The following is a 14323-nucleotide window of genomic DNA, read 5'->3' as shown; positions in this document are numbered from 1 at the left end:
TCCCAGCCATGAAAGCTGCTAGAGCGCGTGGGGACATTGCTTACATCCGCTATGACTGGCTCATTGTCCACCCTCCCTCCCAGAAGGCTGGAAGGTGTTATTGAAGTGTTGTGGTTGCAGGTTCACTTGCCACATCTAAAGCCTTTTCTTTTGGGGTGTTGCTGTAGGCCACCAAGTGTGAACAGTCAGTATCTAAATAATATGTGTGAAATGCTTGATAGTGTATGTAATGTCAACTGAGAGGTCTACTTTCTTGGGGACCTGAATATTGACTGGTTTTCATCAAGCTGTCCGCTCAAGAGGAAGCTTCTTACTGTAACCAGTGCCTGTAATCTGGTTCAGGTTATTAATCAACCTACCAGGGTGTTTACAAACACTACAGGAACAAGATCATCCACATGTATCAATCACATTCTTACTAATACTGTAGAACTTTGTTCTAAAGCTGTATCCGTACCCATTGGATGCAGTGATCCTGGCTACGTCCAGGAGAGCCAAAGTTCCAACAGCTGGGCCTAAAATATTTAATAAGAGATCATACAAAAGATTTTGCTGTGATATGTGTATGATGTAAAAAAATATTTGTTGGTCTGATGTGATTAATAAGGAGCATCCAGATGCTGCATTTGATGAATTTATGAAATTGCTTCTTCCGATTATTGATAAACATGCACCTGTTAGGAAACTGACTGTTAGAACTGTTAAGGCTCCATGGATTGATGAGGAATTGAAAAAACTGTATGGTTGAAAGAGATGGGGCAAAAGGAGTGGCTATTAAGTCTGGCTGCACATCTGGCTGGTTGACTTACTGCAAATTGAGAATTATGTGACTAAACTCAACAAAAAGAAGAAGACACTGTATTATGAAGCCAAGATCAATGATATAAAGCGTTGGAGTACTTTAAATGAAATCATGGGCAGAAAGACAAATTAAACTCCATTCTTCATCCAATCAGATGGCTTATTCATCACAAAACCATTTGAGGTTGCCAATTATGTTAATGATTACTTCATTGGCAAAGTGGGCAAATTTAGGCAGGAAATGCCAACAATGAACAGTGAACCATCGTACTCATGCATACAAAAAGCATTGTAAGTTAGAATTTTGTAAAGTTAGTGTGGGAGAGGTGAAAAATTATTGTTATCGATCAATAATGGCAAACCTCCTGGCATTGACAACTTAGATGGAAAGCTACGAGGATGGTAGCTGACTTTATAGCCACTCCTATCTGTCATATCTTTAATCTGAGCCTAGAGGAAAGTCTTTGTCCTCAGGCCTGGAGGGAAGCCAAAGTAATTCCGCTACCCAAGAATGGTAAAGCCTTTACTGGTTCTAACAGCAGACCTATAAGCTTGCTGCCAGCTCTTAGCAAACTGTTGGATAATATTGTGTTTGACCAAATACAATGCTATTTCTCTGTAAATAAATTAACAACAGACTTTCAGCATGCTTATAGGGAAGGGCACTCAACATGTACTGCACTGACACAAATGACTGATGATCAAATGACTGATGATTGGTTGAAAGAAATGGATAATAAGAAGATTGTGGGAGCTGTACTGTTAGGGTTCAGTGCAGCATTTGATATTATTGACCATAACCTGTTGTTGAAAGAACGTATGTGTTATGGCTTTTCAACCTCTGCCATATCGTGGATTCAGAGCTATCTATCTAATAAAACTCAAAGGGTTTTCTTTAATGGAAGCTTCTCTAATGTCAAACGTGTAAAGTGTGGTGTACCACAGGGCAGCTCTATAGGCCCTCTACTCTTTTCTATTTTTGCCAATGACCTGCCACTGGCATTAAACAAAGCATGTGTGTCCATGTATGCTGATGATTCAACCATATAAGCATCAGCAACCACAGCTAATGAAGTAACTGAAACCCTTAACAAAGAGTTGCAGTCTGTTTTGGAATAGGTGGCCACTAATAAACTGGTCCTGAACATCTCTAAAACTAAGAGTATTGTATTTGGTACAAATCATTCCCTAAGTTCTAGACCTCAGCTGAATCTGGTAATGAATGGTGTGGCTGTTGAACAAGTTGAGAATACTAAATTACTTGGTGTTACCTTAGATTGTAAACTATCATGGTCAAAACATATAGATTAAATGGCTGTAAAGATGGGGAGTAATAAAGAGATGCTCTGCTTTGACACCACACTCCAAAAAGCAAGTTCTGCAGGCTCTAGTTTTGTCTAATCTTGATTATTGTCCAGTCGTGTGGTCCAGTGCTGCAAGCAAAGACCTAGTTAAGCTGCAGCTGGCCCAAAACAGAGTGGCACGTCTTGCTCTTCATTGTAATCAGAGGGCTGATATAAATACTTTGCATGCCAGTTTCTCTTGGCTAAGAGTTGAGGAGAGTGACTGCATCACGTCTTCTTTTTATAAGAAACATTGTGTTGAACATCCCAAATTGTTTGCATAGTCAACTTACACACAGCTCTGACACACACACTTACCCCACCAGACATGCCACCAGGGGTCTTTTCACAGTCCCCAAATCCAAAACAAATTCAAGAAAGCGTACAGTATTATATGGAGCCAGATAGTTTGTGTGTATGTATTGATATGTAGGCTATGTGTGCCTTTAAAAAAATATATATGTAGTTCTGTCCTTGAGCTGTTCTTGTCTATTAATGTTCTGTATTATCTCAAGTTTCATGTTTTGTCTGGACCCCATGAAGAGGGTCCAGACATTAGCAATAGCTAATGGGGATCCTAATAAAATACCAAATACCAATACAACATGCATGTTTCAATCTCTGCACAAGCAGCAATTTTCCTGAAGAACTACTAACCTGAGGGTTGCTAGTTCACATCCCTAATGAGTCGCACACCTCATCCGCTTCGCTCTTAGGCAAGGATCTGAAGCCGCGTTGGGGAAAACCAAATGTTGAAAAACTTCAATGAATAAGCAACATACACTAGGCCACTTCAGGTACAAAGCAAAATAAATTAATTTGGGATCCTGTTGAAAAAATACATAATCCACAGCTGTCCCCTCCTCTTACAAGGCCCAGTTAGTACAATTATGCTAATATAGCAAGTGGGCTAACATTTCAGCAGCATCACACCGGTATATAGCCTAGCATAATTGAGCTGAAAGAGAGGGAGAAATCAGTATTCAGCTATCTATCAACCATGTTAGCAGTCGTCTGTTGGTTTTCCAAAGTTCTTGCGGCTAAATCGAACAGTTTACCACTGAAGGCTGTGAAAGAGACACTCACAGAGGGTTTAAGCCGGCTAAGAAGTTGTTCTCTCTCTCTCCCTCTCTCTCTCTCTGTGTCCCCCCCACCCTCTCTCTGAGGAGGAGGGTCTTTCTCTCTCCCCTCTCTCTCAATGGGAAACATGTTTACATTGCTAAAGCTAATGAAATAGACAATAAACAAAAAGGAAATAAACAAGGGAAACATTAGTAAACATTACACTCACAAAAGTTTTAAAAGAATATAGACATTTCAAATGTTATTTTATTGGCTATGTACAGTATTGTAACAATGTGCAAGTCTTTCTCTCTCTGAGGAGGAGGAGGGTCTTTTCTCTCTCTCGCCCCCTTCCCCCCTCCACCTCTCTCTGAATCTGGCACCCCAAGTCATTACAGCAGGTTGTACCACTACTGATGAGGAGGAGGAGGGTCTTCCTCTCTCTGAATCTGGCACCCCAAGTCATTACAGCAGGTTGTACCACTACTGATGAGGAGGAGGAGGGTCTTCCTCTCTCTGAATCTGGCACCCCAAGTCATTACAGCAGGTTGTACCACTACTGATGAGGAGGAGGAGGGTCTTCTCTCTCTGAATCTGGCACCCCAAGTCATTACAGCAGGTTGTACCACTACTGATGAGGAGGAGGAGGGTCTTCCTCTCTCTGAATCTGGCACCCCAAGTCATTACAGCAGGTTGTACCACTACTGATGAGGAGGAGGAGGGTCTTCCTCTCTCTGAATCTGGCACCCCAAGTCATTACAGCAGGTTGTACCACTACTGATGAGGAGGAGGAGGGGCTTCCTCTCTCTGAATCTGGCACCCCAAGTCATTACAGCAGGTTGTACCACTACTGATGAGGAGGAGGAGGGTCTTCTCTCTCTGAATCTGGCACCCCAAGTCATTACAGCAGGTTGTACCACTACTGATGAGGAGGAGGAGGGTCTTCCTCTCTCTGAATCTGGCACCCCAAGTCATTACAGCAGGTTGTACCACTACTGATGAGGAGGAGGAGCAGAGCCTTCTCCACTGAGACACATAAAAGCCAATAGGGGATTATTCATTTATACTCAAGGTGCTGTGTGTGTGTGAGTTTGTTGGTGGGGGACATATTTTATTCTGTTATTTGCTCTTCTATCTGGCAGGGTTGGGTCTCAGCCAGAGACCCCCACAAGAGCCAAAATACAGTTGAAATTCAACTTGGGTGGATAAATCTGGTTAATTATGAAAAGGTCTGGAATTTTAAACAACTTTCTTGTGCTTTTTCGCTCCTCCAGCTCAGATGGGTGGAACTGTTGAGTCAGGTCGTGCCACTTAGATGTCAGATGAGGAAGCAGGGGTATTGTATGTGTATGTGAGACTTCCCACCAATACTGTATAGTATCTGAAGATTATGCCTTTGTTAAATGTTTTTCATGAAGAAATAGAATGTTGTTTATGGTAGTATCAAGAGGGAATGTTTTAGGTGTAATACCACATACCACAGACAGGGGGTGGGTTGTAGACAGGGGAGACTGGTGATTGGCCAGAAGAGGGGGCAGCAGTGTTTATAAATAGGGGTTAAACGGTGAGACGTTAGAACGGCCATAACAATCTGACGAGTCGTTCTCCAGACAACGCGTGTCTGTAATTTATGCTGTAACCTCGTGGTATGAATAAAACTTCTAACATGATGCAGCATAACGGACTCTTTGTTGACAGCAATAATTGCCACCATTCATCATATACGACATAATGGCGCCGCAACGTGGGGCTGGTTTTTGCGTCTCTTCTGTGTCTCAGTCAATCGCCGAGCTAACTCTCTCTGAGGCATGGAAAGGGTGAGTGTTCTTGCTGCTTCGGAGTTTGTTAGATTGGATATGACTTGTGTACACTGAGGGGATGTTCCATTATAACCTGGCCTCAGGTGGCGTTGTTGCTGGTCGACTGGAGTCTGCTAAAATGTTATTTCATTGGTAACGATAGACAATGATAATTTAGAGCAATAAGTTTATATTTCATTGGTAACGATAGGCAATGATAAGATAGATTTTCATTGGTAACGGTGACAATGAGGATTTAGAGCATTAAGATAGATTTCATTGGTAACGGGTGACAATGACGATTAAGGCAGATATGCGCATTCTTTAGGCACTGGACCGCTTCAAGATTCCCGAGGGGGCCATTTTAGATAATGGGCTGGCAAATCCGTGTGTACGATAGAATGTATATTCGGTGGGTTTCTTTTTTAAAGAGAGCTCGGATTAATGAGGTTTATCTGATTGTGATTATGATTTGACTCTCGTTCGACGGGATGTTTGATTGGATCTGATTTCTCGGTGTAATGGTCATTAGTCTCGGCAACAAAAACGGTAGGAGAAATAGGTTAAAAAATAAATAGGCCAGTGCAGGGTATGTTTCTGTGTGGTAGGCTGCAGGTAGCTAGTGGCTAAGGCTAAGGGCTAGTTGTGTTGTGTGCTACAGGCTAACGTATCCTTAGAGATTCCGTTGCAGACGGGTGAAAGTCTCTTAAACTTGTTTATGTGTTTGTAAGTCAGGTTATATGTTTTGTGAGCTCTGTTATGTGTAATTGTGTGATTATAAGGTATATAATGGTGACGCTGTAGCGTAATGCTATCGGTCTATTGTGTGGGAAGCATGGGCTTAATTGTGCGCATGTGCGTGTGATTTTCGGGGCTAACAACTACGACATGAGGTCGCGTGAGCCTACAAAACAAAATGGTGGCTTAGGGGTCAGAGGTCTTTGGGGTTTCCTTGGCAGGGGTTTAATAGCTACTGAGAAGGAAAGGTGGACACCATCTTTTAAAATCGTTAGAGTGACTTTATTTGAACGGGAAACTATTTGGCGATATGTAGTAAAGTTATAAATCAAATATATGTTGACTGGAGTATAATTAATTAAATTAAAAGACGATTAAAATTGAATGAAATGTTTTGAGCGATCTATGTAATAAATGATATTTGCGCATGCGTGGGCTTCTGCAAAACAACACATTGGTTAAACTGCAGGGGGAGACAGAGGAACACAGACTGACGGAACAAATAGGCATAAGGAGAAATTTTAACACGATGATTCTAGTTTAAACGGTGGTGGGTTAAGATGAAACTTGTTTGGTATCTATTGAATTTATAAATTAAATATATGGTAACGGATTATAATAGAGTGAATTAAATAATTAAATGATGGATTAAAATCAAAATGTTTTTGGGCGATCTATAATTAGTCCTGAGTTAAAGTTTTAGAGTGAATGTAGAACGAACGAATATTGAATGGTTGGAAACACTCAGTGATGGCATTAACTATTAAAAGCTGTTTCTGTGTCTTTGTCCCTTGTCATGAGAGACAGGAGAGAGGGGGAGAGAGGAGATACAGGAAGTGATCACGTGACGCGGTGGAGGGATCAAGTCATCAAACAGGTTACTGTTACAAGATATGTGAGCTTATGACGATTTTGCATGGGCTTGGCAAATACTATTTCATTAAAATTGCATTTTGGATGCTCTGTGTATCACTGGCATTTGATGGGAATTGTATCATTCATTGAAGGGTTAAAAGCTTTGTGTTGGGATTGCTTTGGAGTTGACTAATTTATTTGCATTTGATGGGTTGTGGTAATATAGTCAACACTAATGGATAAATTGGGGACATAGGATATAGGAATAAAAATTGGTTTTAATTATTCATGATTTTTAATGGACTTATTGGGATTTATTTGGAGTTGTTAGGTTATATTAAGAATTACAGGGAAGAAGGCTACATAACCTATATAGTTTAAAATAGGATAAGTTCACAATAAAGGAATAGAAAAGGCTTGTTACAAGTGGGTAAAAAATTATCAGGACTATGAAAGTCAGTACATTGGTTGATATAGTGCATAGTGGTAATCCTTTAACTAAAGTGTTGCTAGGGTATCCGGCAAGTGAAACAAAAGTTGCCCTTCATTCTCAAACAGAAATTGATAAAAATATGTCAGCGATAAGATAGGTTTAAAAGTAGAGTTTAGGGAGGTTTATTCTCAGTTTACAATAACATCCAGGAGTGATTGTTGCATCAGAAATATAGATTAATAATAGATAGGGTACCAGCAGAAACAACGATGAAGATGAATTCAAAACTACAGAAGTAAGAAGAACCCGACATGTCTGGAAACGAAGAGAAGGAGGTTTAGAAAGATGAAGGAGAAGAGGATGATGGAGAATGAGAGTGATTGATGAGAGGTCATGGTGGAGGTGACTCTGTGATCAGAGGGAAGTGGCAAGAGAGGAAAGAAGAAATGGATACTAGAGATTTGATCTCTGATGGAAGTTGGAAGATGAAGAAAAGCGATGAAGATTTGGAGATTAAAGGTGCTTTATTTTCAAGAGGAGTTTGTCCTACAAGGACTGGCACAGAAGAAAAGTAAGAAGATGATGGAAGATGATATTTCAAGAACAGAACTTAGAAGATAACCTGTTGAAGAATACTGATAGGTCCACAAACGAGAAGAACTGGACGAAGAAAACTCAATCAAATACAACTTATAACTGGTGGTGGAGAAGAAGAAAAGTATGAAGAATCAGAGTGAACCAAATCAACAATCACTGTCACAGCTTCAACTGAACAATATCAAATGCAATTGTACCAGCCAAAGGGGGTACCAGATGTTCCTTATCCACAGCAACAAGTCAGGAGGAAACAAGAGAACATTTTTAAGGAAGATACAGGGGCAATTCAAGATCACCTGTTCTCCAGGTGAACACTAAATATTCTAGAGTGTCTAGAATATCCAGAAGGGGGTATCAGCTGATAGCATCGATTAGAGAAGAAGAGAAAATAGCCAACAATTGAAGTAAAAACAACCGACCATTAGAAGTGATAGTGAATAGGGGAAAAACTTATCTGGGTTCAGCCTAAAGAGGTTAAACATATCACTCTGTAAAATAAACTAATTAGGTTAGGATAGGGATTTGAAGTAGTAAAACAGTTTACTCTTCGGGAATCAATTGAGCTCTGCTATAGAAGTCAAATAGGAATTACAATAGACATACTAATATTAGGACAATAGATCAAGGATATTGTGGGAAGAGATGCATGGTGTAAATTGAAGTGTTCGATCAGAGGCACACTGGACGACTGACTGTCTGGTGGAATATTTTAAGAAGTGGGGTGTTTGGGAATCAGTTGCTTAAAAGATAATATCATAGGAAGGATGATAATGTATTAGATTGCCTGTTAGACAATCTGTCTGGGAAAAAAAACTTAATAGGGGTGACTGTTATTTTGGGTTATATTCTTATACTAAGAGATTTGAGGTTAGGCTAAAAGGTGTTTAGTCGGTTTTGCCAAGTCTGCTAAAGGAGTCAGGAGCAGGTGGGGAATTCCCAATCACGTATTCTAAAAATTGGTGGGGAAGGAATTTTGTCAATAAATCAGTGGGAAAAGGTTTTAAATGTTATGAGAGAAAAGATTAGATTCAAATAAGTTAGGAGAACTAGGGGTGAAGGAACTCTGAGACAGTGAGCTAAGTTTCAAAGTTAGTAGTAAGACAGAGAGAGAACAGTGAGGAAGGACATTTTAAAGTTTAGTGGGAAGATATGGTAGGAGTTTAAATCGATTAGGAGCAGATGCATTGAGAAAGTATGTGTTGCTGAATGATTTGAGGGTGATTGAGTATCTATATTTACAGTTTCCAGCAGGAGATCAAGGTCATTATAGGTGTACTTTGTGTAATCAAAAGTTTGAAAGTCAGGGATTTAGAGATAGGACTGAGATTTGGGAAAAGTGACACTAGTGGTGATGGATGGAAGTACAAGGAAAGAGTTCAAAGTTTTAGGGGAAAACTGGGGGGAAACTAGGAGTAAATAAGGACATTAACACTTCAGTCTATTAGAACAACAGAGAGAAGCAATTTAACTCTTTCAACATTGATAGGTATTAAAGTCATAAATATATCGCATTTGATTATAAGGGAACCAATACAGCACCAATTTTAGGGGGAAAACGCTTATTAGGGTTTAGGATGGGGACGTTTCTCCCATATGGAGAGATAATTATGGAGAATAAGTATGTTATCAGGACCAGGAGTAAAAGGAGGTATAGTTTAGAAGAGGGTTAGGAGTGACTGTTCACTTATGTTGCGTAATGTTACAGAGAAAGGTCAGGGAGAATATGTGTACTTATCTAGTGCAAGCATTAGGAATTTGTTTGGTTGGGAATTATTGGGTAAAGGGCTATGTAATTCATAAAGTTATGCTTATAATGGAAGAGTTGAGGGTCTGTAAAACTTTCCACAGTCACAGAGGGAGTTAAGGATAAGTTTATTACAGTAGTCACTCCAATAGGGAATAATCGAATAGGATGTTGGTAGTTTCACTAGAGGGAATTAAGGGTTTTAATTCATCAACTAAATCAACAACGTTAATGGTAACTTGGGAAGGGATTAATGATACGATGGTAATAGCAAATGTAGGAAGGATGACAACAACTTTTCTGAAATTAAAGGAGGCAGTAAGAGAGACTCAGGGGTTTGGTTCTGACGAATAGGGTTAAAAAAGCAGAGCAGATAGTTGTAGAGAGCAATATAGATTAATCTGAAATGGAGAAGAGAGATTCATCATGGAAGCTGCAGGATGGGGTCTTTTGATTTTGATGACAGAGGGGGGCATCTGATCAGTGCTGCTCGTTCCTCTGTTGTGAAAATTAGAGATAGATTAACTCATTCTGTAAGAATCAGTGAGGAATCTTGAGGGTTGATGTCTGTTGGGGATGCCAGCCCAAGACGTGCTGGACGGTTGCGCAGCCTCTAGCGGGTCTGGGTCAGGGTTATGCTTTGTCATGACTGTGGTATCGGCAACAGTCATTGACAGATAACATAATGTAGTTGTCAGAACAGTAGGGTTTAAGTGTTCTGGGGGTAAAGGGATTACCCTATGGGAATTGTTAGTTGGAAAGTAAGGTCAGGTAACAGTGGAAACCTGAAGTATTCAGGTGAAACATTGAGGGCTAAAAAGTTATTGTTGTTCTAATAAAACATATGAGGTAAGGGGTATGTTTACGGGAATATCAGAGGGTGATGAGTATAGTATAACTTTTGGATAAGTATGACTTTAAGGGTAGTAATGACAAATAATAGGTTATTTTTTATATACCAGGTAGTAAGAAGAGCAGGACTTTGATGGTTAAAAGATTAGCTTTTGACTGACAATGTGACTATGGGGAATCTTAGAGATATTTAGGGGTTTGGGGGTGATAAAGCATTTATATTCTTACATTATGGAGGGATAGGATTTTGGTATATGTGTAACGATCCCGGCTGTCTGAGTCGGGTCCTGTCTGGTGACTAGTGTTACTGTTCGTAATCTCCAGTTTCCCGAGGGTTCGGGAACGCTCCGGGGAGCGCTCTTGTTTTCCGCACCTGCATCCCATCAGCAATCTGCACACCTGGTCCTGATCATCACCCTTCTTGCTCTGGCCGAACATCCAGTTCCTGCCGGATTGCTAGCCAGAACAGTAGGTTTTGTCAGAGTATCAGTCCTAGAGCGCCAGCGTTAGTTTTGTTGTTTTGTACCTTGTTGGTTTATTATTTACTTACCTCCGTTTTTGTCCCATCTGCAGTCACTCGTCCGAACCTTCACCCCTACCTCTGCCTGATGGTCGGCGGCCGCCGAGCCATCACTGGACCAACAACTGCACCCTCAACAACTCATCCACGCCGCCCGCTCTGTCCCTGGATTATTCTGCACCTTTTTGAATCTGGTAATAAACCCTCACCTTCGCTCAACTCTCCTTGTCCTGGTCTGCTTCTGGGTTCTGTCTGAGGGAACCGCGACAGAACGACCCGGCCAGAAATGAACCCAGCGGACCTGGATCTGTTCGCAATGCCATTACAGCAGGAGAAGATGTTGGGCCATCATAGCACGGTAATACAGGAGATCGCGTTGTCAGTTCGAACCTTTCCTCCGGGTCTGACGGAGGTCCAGAACCGACGCCAGTGTCCGTGGAGGACCCACTCACCGCCTTCACCATCTCGCTGCCGCTGCCGAAGTTGTGTCCCTCCGTGAGCCCAAGGTTCCGACGCCGGATAAATATGAGGGGGAGCTGGGAAGATGCCGCTCCTTCCTTATGCAGTGTGGATTAGTGTTCGATCTACAGCCCCACTCTTATGCCACAGACAAGGGCTAGGATAGCTTTGTGATTGAGTTGCTGCGTGGTCGAGCGCGAGTGGGCTTCACCGCAGATCCTGCATGGCTTCAACCGGGGGTTCACGGCCGAGATGAGGAAGCTCTTCACCATTCCGGCCGAGGGAGGGACGCGTAGGGCGCCTTTTTCCAAGGACTCGCAGCGCGAGGGCCGACTTCGTGACGAGTTCAAGACGTTGGCTGTGGAGAGTGGGGGTGGAACGAGGAGTCTTTGCAAGCGGCCTTTACCAGGGTCTGTCGGAGCAGCTCAAGGATGAGTTGATCTCCTATCCGGAGCCTAGTGACCTGGACAGCTTGCAGCCTTGTCTCATCGGGTGGATAATCGAGTCCGAGAAGGGAGGGAGAAGCAATGGGGTCCGGCCCAACCGATCAGCTTTCAGTTCCCGGCCGGGTCGGGTGGTGGCCGAACACGCGATCATTCTCCACCACAAAGGATTAGGGGAGAGGACCCCCCTCCCGATTCGAACCCATGCAAGTGGGGCGCACGGGTTAACCAAGGAGGAGCGCCAACATAGACGCAAGACCAACTGCTGCCTCTACTGTGGTCGCCGGACATTACATTCCACTTGTTCCCGGCGGTCGCCAACTGCCCGGCTCGCTAAAGTTGGGAGGACTTTTAGCGAAGCCAGTTTCAACCTCTCAGTACTCTGTCAGACCCCGCTTCCCGAGCTACCCTTGTGAACAGGAATCAGAGCTTAGCGCTTAACGCTTTTATCGATTCAGGTGCCGATGGAAGCTTTCTTGATGTCCGAAGCTGGCGGAACAGCTGGGGCTTTCCAAGGAGCAATTGCCGGAAGCCATTGAAGCGACACTCTGAACGGCAGTAGTCTGGCACGTATCACGATGAGGACTGAACCGGGTTAAGATGCGGTTGTCGGGGAATCATTCTGAGATGATTTCATTCTTCATTCTGCCGGCCTTCCCATGTTCCTCTGGTCCTTGGATACCCTGGCTGAAGGAACACAACCCACGCTCGATTGGGTGACGGGCAACGAGTTGGAGCCTTGATTGTCATGCTAACTGTCTCAAGACTGCCTGCCCCCATTCGGTTCCTGTCAGGTGATTGAGGCTAAACCCCCAGATTTGTCCCTGGTTCCCGAGACATATCACGATTTGGGGGATTTAGTAACAGGCTCTGTACTCCCTCCCCCACCGACCACATGATTGTGCCATCAACCTGGTCCCTGGAGCTGTCTACCCCAAGGGAAGGTTATAAGCATCTCCCACCTGAACGCGAGGCGCTGGAGACTACATCAAGAAGTCCCTAGCTGCTGGTCTCTGTCCCTCGTCGCACCCCCTGGGGGCAGGATTCTTCTTTGTGGGTAAGAAGGATGGCTCTCTTCGACTGGGTATTGATTATCGGGGGTTGAATGACATCACGGCCAAGAACAAGTATCCCCTGCCCTTGATGAGTTCTGCCTTCGACTCTTACAGGGTGCTACGGTGTTCACTAAGCTAGACCTACGCAATGCGTATCACCTGGTCCGGATCAGAGAGGGGGACGAGTGGTTGACGGGTTTCACTACACCGATGGGTCACTTGAGTATCAGGTGATGCCGCTTTGACTGACCAATGCTCCAGCGGTATTCCAGAGGTATGGTGAACCACGTCCCTGAGAGATATGATCGGTCTCTTTGTGTTTGTTTCGGATGACATTCTGATCTTCTAAGGAACTCCGACCACCAGCATGTCCGGCAGGTTCTGGAGCGACTGTTGGAGAACCGCCTGTTCGTGAAGGCCGAGAAGTGCGAGTTTCACGCCCACACGACATCCTTTTTTTCGGGTACACCATCTCCAGGGGAGAGATTAGGATGGACCAGGAGAAGGTTAGAGCGGTTCTGGAATGGGCCCAGCCGGCACGAGATTGCAGCTCCAGAGATTTTTTGGGGTTTGCGACATACCGCAGATTCATCCGGATTACAGCCGGTGTGGCCGCTCCATTAACTGCCTTGACTTCCAGCATCAGGACCTTCGAGTGGAATCCGAGGCGGATCGTAGGCGCTTTTGGATTTGAAGAGGACGATTCACCAACGCACCATTCTCTCTCAACCGGACACGGGCCGCCAGTCCGTGAAGTGGACGCGCCTGATGTGGGAGTTGGCGCCATCCTGTCGCAGCGCGATGCTCCACGACAGTAAACCCATCCCTGCCCTACTACTCGCCCCTTCGCCGCGGAGAGGAATTAGATGATGGGTAACCGGGAGCTTCGCGGTGAAACTTGCCTTGGAGGAGATGGCGCCACTGGTGGAGGGGGGCAGCAACCGCTTTGTCTGGACCGACCACAAGAATCTTGCTTACGGCAATCGGCTAAACGCCCTCAACCCGGCCAGGCCAGGTGGGCGTTTTTTTCGGACGATCAAGTTTCGACGCTCCGACTGGATCTAAGAACGGCAAGGCGGACGCTTGTCCCCGGATGTTCTCCAAGACGGAGGAGAGTGGGTCCAAGACCGAGACACCTCTTCCCCGGAACTGGCGCCGCGGGGAGCAGTTATGTGGAAGATTGAGGAGGAGGTGCTGGCGGCCCTTCGACTCAGCCCGGTCCCGGTAACGGTCCACCCGGGTCGGTTTTTGTGCCTGAGCCGGTTCGCTGCTGTCCTCAAATGGTCCCACGCCAGCAAGATGGCTTGTCGCCCTGGCGCGTGGTTCGGACAATGGCGCTTTCTTCGCGAGACGCTTTTGGTGGCCTCGCCATGTCCGAGATACTCGGGGTTTGTTGTGCCTGTCCAGTGTGTGCGAGAATAAGAGTACCAATGGGCCCAGCTCTGAACTACTTCACCCCCCTTCCTACCTTCCCGCGCTACCGTGGTCGCATCTGGCCCTGGACTTGGCCACGGGGTTGCCCGCCTGGAGGGGAACACGGCCGCTCTGACTATCGTGGGACAGATTCGGCAAGTTCGCCCACTTTGTGCCAATTGCCAAGCTTTCCCTCTGCCTCGCGAGAC

At 44.4% G+C, this 14323-nt stretch overlaps 1 protein-coding gene across 1 annotated transcript in view; it reads right to left on the bottom strand.

Moving 5' to 3' along the window:
• The window catches only part of LOC121566174 (neuronal pentraxin-2-like), a gene marked incomplete at its 3' end in the record, with an annotated part of 70927 nt that extends 56854 nt beyond the window's left edge, over positions 1–14073 (bottom strand). Inside the window, exons 1-2 of the mRNA XM_045219370.1 lie at positions 13992–14073; positions 11415–11561 (exon numbers count right to left, since the gene is read on the bottom strand). Of these exons, the coding sequence (XP_045075305.1) occupies positions 11415–11561; positions 13992–14073 (229 nt within the window). The remainder of the gene's footprint in view (positions 1–11414; positions 11562–13991) is intronic.
• Between the last annotated feature and the right edge of the window lie 250 nt (positions 14074–14323).

This window comes from Coregonus clupeaformis, unplaced genomic scaffold, assembly GCF_020615455.1.
Source record: "Coregonus clupeaformis isolate EN_2021a unplaced genomic scaffold, ASM2061545v1 scaf2321, whole genome shotgun sequence".
In the NCBI taxonomy this organism is placed as follows: domain Eukaryota; kingdom Metazoa; phylum Chordata; class Actinopteri; order Salmoniformes; family Salmonidae; genus Coregonus; species Coregonus clupeaformis.
The sequence above is the reverse complement of the archived record's forward strand: the minus strand, read 5'-3'. Positions and strand labels throughout refer to the sequence as shown.